Here is a 4946-nt window from a genome sequence, read left to right on the forward strand (position 1 = left end):
AGCCCTGAAATCTGTCTCTGCCACAGAGACAGTTCAGGAAGCAACTTTGGTAATAGCTCCAGGCACTCATCTTGACTCCAGCCATGTCTGTTGTACTCTCTTGTCTCTAGCTTTCAGTTTCTCAGTTTCCCTCTGTGCTACTCCGTGTCTGGCTATCTTCTCTCCTCAGAGCCTCTCCTAAGATACCCTTTGTTGCAGGACCATCTTCACTGGCATTGTTACTTTTATTGCATATCTGCTTTGGAGATTTTGTGCAATAGATCAAAAACAATTCCTGTCCTGGCTGGGCGCAGTGGCTCATGCCTGTAATCCCAGCACTTTGGGAGGCCAAGGCAGGTGGAGTCCAGGAGTTTGAGACCAGCCTGGGCGACATGGTGAAACCCCATCTCTACCAAAAATACAAAAATTAGCTGGGTGTGGTGGTGTGCACCTGTAATCCCAGCTACTTGGGAGACTGAGGCACGAAAATTGCTTAAACCTGGGAGGCAAGATCGCATCACTGCACTCTAGCCTGGGCAACAGAGCGAGACTGTCTCAAAAAGATGAAAGCCCAAAAGACCATAACAAAAGACAGTCCCTGTCCTTAGGAAGCCTCTGCTCAGGAGAGCCAGCATAATGTCACTATAGCAGAGTCAGTTAGGTGCTTTTGAGATCAGGCATGAGATACATCTACTAATGAATTTTCCAACAGCCCTATCAGGGCCTATACCAGAGACCACTTAATTGTGTGTGCATGCGCAAACACATATCCACTTTTACACATCTACATGCCTACATTTAGTATACAATTCAGAATCACTAGATAGACACACATTGCTTCTGTATATACTTGTGTTTCAGGTTGGGGGACAGGCTAATCTGAACCTTCTTCTGTCTCTGCCAATTACAAACTATGTAATCTTGGGCAACCTCTTAACCCTTTAGAGCTTTAATTTCCTCACCTTTAAAATGAATTTAATGAAAATCTACTTCACAGGGTTGTTATCAGGATTACAACTACTGCCATCTTAACATTCATTTAGGGCTTTGCATTTTGCAGAGTCACACATACATATATCACTCCATTTAATTTCCCAGAGGCCCTATCAGATAGGTGGTAGTGAATGAGAGAAAGCTGAGGTTCAGAGAGGTTAAGCAGCCCAAGGCTGCTGGGGGATTAATATGGGACTTTGCCCTTATTCTTCTGACCCCCAAAACATCTTCCTAATATCCTAAAAGGTGTGTGAAGAGCCCCATGCTCCCAGGTTGTGACATCAATGAAGAGACGAAAGCAGGGGCAGATTATGAAGCATGTGGGCGAAGGCTCCGAAGGTTGAGTGCAGCAAGGTGGTGTGTGAGAGCAGAAGTCAGGACACATCAGTGCTGGCGTGTGAAGGGAGAGGGAGAAGAGATTAGAGGTGCTATTAATGGAGATTTAGACTTTCCCCATGTCCTGGTGCTGCCTGCAGATCCATCTGGGTTTGAGGGTCTGTGGATACATGCTGTGATTCATAACTGCCACTACTATCCCCAGGGTCGTTGGTTTGATTCAGAAGAGAAGAAAGGGGCAGAGACCCAAATGCCTTCTTATAGTCTGAGCTTGGGAGAGGAGGAGGAGGAGGTGGAGGATCTGGCCGTGAAGCTCACCTCTGGAGACTCTGAATCTCATCCAGAGCCTACTGACCAGGTCCTTCAGGAAAAGAAGGTAAACGTTCAAGAGTTGGGGGAAAGGTTAATGGTGTGGAGGGGAGGTTGGGGGTGGAGTACTTGAACCAGGTCCCCTCCCCAATTGGAAGGGGAAGGTAGGGATACAACCCAGCTCTTATTTCTCACTTCCTAATGCCCTTTTCTTTCTTTTCTTTTTTCTTTTCTTTTCTTTTCCTTTCCTTTCTCTCCCCCCCCCCCTTTTTCTCTCTCTCTCCTTCTTTCCTTTTTGAGATGGAGTCTTACTGTGTCACCTAGGCTGGAGTGCAATGGCATGATCTCAGCTCATTGCAACCTCTGCCTCCTGGGTTCAAGTTATTCTCCTGCCTCAGCCTCCAGGGTAGCTGGAATTACAGGCATGCGCCGCCATGCCTGGCTAATTTTTGGGTCTTCAGTAGAGATGGGGTTTCGCCATGTTGGCCAGGCTGCTCTCGAGCTCCTGACCTCAGGTGGTCTCCCCGCCTCGGTCTCTCAGAGTGCTGGGATTACAGACGTGAGCTACCATGCCTGGTCCTAGTCCCCTTTTCTAAGTTCTCAATTGGACTCCACATCTTGGGTCCATTCTCTCTGTCCTTGGTTTTGTAAGTTAGTCTGCATGGATGCTTAAGTTGGTCCTTATTACCTCTCTTCTCATTTCTTCCCGCTCTTTCTCAATTCCCAGATGGCTCTATTGAGCTTGCTGTGCTCTACTCTTGTCTCAGAAGTAAACATGAAAAATGCATCTGACCCCACCCTGGCTGCCATTTTTGAAAACTGTCGTGAACTTGCGCCCCTGGAACCTGAGTTTATCCTCAAGGTATTGTGGTGTGAAGGAGGGGATGGGGGTGTAAAGCTGGTAGACAGGGAGTGTGGTTACGGTGTGTGGAGGGATGGTGGCTAGCCTCATGTTGAGGATGGGAGGAGCTTCTCTGAGGAAGAATTTCTGGGTGAATCTGAGGCCTAGTCCCTGTGGTTCAGTGAAGAGTAGGGAAAGAGTATACTAGGCTTGGTTTGTTAGTAAGTGCCCATTCTCTCAAGGAGCTTATAGTATTGTTAGGGAAGCAAAATACTTTTCCAAATATCATACAAATACAGCTGGAATATTACATAGTGAACATTTCTGAACCAGAGAAGAGCGGGGTGGGAAATATCTTCTATGATGCTTTGGAAAATGGCAGGTTTAATCAATGATTTAAACCCTGGATAACTTTTTGGTAGATATTGATGCAAGAGGTCTTCCAAAGAAGGAAAAGGCCTGGTTGACTTTCAAGGCAGTCAGTAGACTCAGAAGAAGACATGCTGGAAAGGTGGGTAAGGGACAGAATATGGAGGACTTAGAATGCCAAATCAGGCAGCCTGGGCTTCGTATTTTGTGGACAATGTGGAGGGCTCAGGAAAGGTTTTATACAGGCACACTCAATCAGCAAGTAAGTTCAGGGCAGAAAGCTACGGGAGGAGCGGCTGAGATTCTAGTCCTCATACGTTGTGTCCTAGGCATCTTTGTATGCCAGGCAGCAGCTGAATGTCCGGAATGTGGCCAATAAAATCTTGGCCATTGCTGCCTTCTTGCCGGCGTGCCGCCTCCACCTGCGACGATATTTCTGTGCCATTGTCCAGCTGCCTTCTGACTGGATCCAGGTGGCTGAGCTTTACCAGGTATGGTGCTCATTTCCCTGAGCTTGGGCCTTCCCTTGGTTCCTTCTCTTATGCTCACTGCATCCTTGGAGAAAATTCTCAGGCAGTTTGGCTTCCCCTCAGCTTTCCTTAGCATTGGTGCCCAGACAGGACAGCTTCTCCCTCTACTAGGCTGGGTTGCCCAACATGGAGAAGATGATTGAGAAGGGCTGGATCAAAGTTTGAGGGAAAAAATGGTCTTACTTTGGACCTCATGCTTCTTTTTTTTTTTTTTTTTGAGTTTCACTCTTGTTGCCCAGGCTGGAGTACAATGGTGTGATCTTGGTTCACTGCAACCTCCGTCTCCCGGGTTCAAGTGATTCTCCTGCCTCAGTCTCCCGAGTAGCTGGGATTAGGGTGTGCACCACCACGCCTGGCTAGTTTTTGTATTGTTAGTAGAGATGGGGTTTCACCATGATGGCCAGGCTGGTCTTGAACTCCTGACCTCAGGTGATCAACTGGCCTTGGCCTCCCTAAGTGCTGGGATTACAGGCGTAAAGGCGAGCCACCCTGCCCAGCCTGGACCTCATGTTTCTAATGAAGAAAGGAAAATCAGTACCACAGAAGTTGTGATTTTGGAGCTAGGGCTGGGAAGTTGCTCGCTTTTCTGTGCTCTCATGTATCTCCGTGAAGTGGCCTCGTTTTGTTTTGGAGGGTTGGTTTGGGTCTTGCTTCTAACGGTCTCCTCTCTCTTTGACAGAGCCTGGCTGAGGGAGATGAGAATAAGCTGGTGCCACTGCCCGCCTGTCTCCGTGCTGCTATGACGGACAAATTTGCCCAGTTTGACGAGTACCAGCTGGCTAAGTATAACCCTCGGAAGCACCGGGCCAAGAGACACCCCCGCAGGCCACCCCACTCTCCAGTCAGTCACTGCCCCAGCCCTTGACCCACACCCCTTTTCTCCGGGAAGGGCAGGACAAGGGAGCATGCTGATGTTGGGGAGTCCTACACCAGGAGCAAAGAGAGTCAGAGAAATTCAGAGGCGCGGGGTAGAGCTCGGGTGCACATGGTGCAGGGCAGGCTTCTTTTCTAGCTGGCTTCCTTTTTGGTAGAGATGCACCTTCAGGGCTACTGACTGGGTCTCTTCAGGGACAGCCTCCATTTCCCTTTTTGAAACTGCTTCTCCTGTCCCTACAGAGGATGGAGCCTCCATTTTCTAGCAGACCTTTTCCAAGGTACATAGTGTTTCTCAGAGATGAGCAGACAAAGGTGAGTTCCTTCTTCTGGGGTTGTATATGTGCATGTACAATCTTTTCTGGAATAATATTTAGGAACAAAATTCCATTAGGATTAAAAATACTTTCTGCCTTGGGATTCTTGGCTGTGATTGTGGGTAAGGTTCTGAGAGCACTGGGAAAGGCATGTGGTTTTATTTTTTTTCACTTCACTCTCCTTGCTATTGTACTTTTTTTTTTTGAAACAGAGTCACACACTGTTGCCCAGGCTGAAGTGCTGCAGTGGCGCGGTCTTGGCTCACTACAACCTCCACCTCCCAGGCTCAAGCGATTCTCCTGCCTCAGCCTCCTGAGTAGCTGGGACTACAGGCGTGTGCCACCACGCCCAGCTAATTTTTGTATTTTTTTTTGAAACAGGGTCTTGCTCTGTTGCCC

General features: G+C 48.2%; 1 protein-coding gene across 1 annotated transcript in view; it reads left to right on the plus strand.

The window, feature by feature from the left end:
* The window catches only part of TEP1 (telomerase-associated protein 1), a 53728-nt gene that overhangs the window by 9693 nt on the left and 39089 nt on the right, over nucleotides 1–4946 (plus strand). Inside the window, exons 2-7 of the mRNA XM_011957941.1 lie at nucleotides 3–49; nucleotides 1514–1684; nucleotides 2345–2479; nucleotides 3157–3318; nucleotides 4037–4198; nucleotides 4474–4545. Of these exons, the coding sequence (XP_011813331.1) occupies nucleotides 3–49; nucleotides 1514–1684; nucleotides 2345–2479; nucleotides 3157–3318; nucleotides 4037–4198; nucleotides 4474–4545 (749 nt within the window). The remainder of the gene's footprint in view (nucleotides 1–2; nucleotides 50–1513; nucleotides 1685–2344; nucleotides 2480–3156; nucleotides 3319–4036; nucleotides 4199–4473; nucleotides 4546–4946) is intronic.

Source organism: Colobus angolensis, unplaced genomic scaffold (genome assembly GCF_000951035.1).
Source record: "Colobus angolensis palliatus isolate OR3802 unplaced genomic scaffold, Cang.pa_1.0 Scaffold451, whole genome shotgun sequence".
NCBI lineage: Eukaryota > Metazoa > Chordata > Mammalia > Primates > Cercopithecidae > Colobus > Colobus angolensis.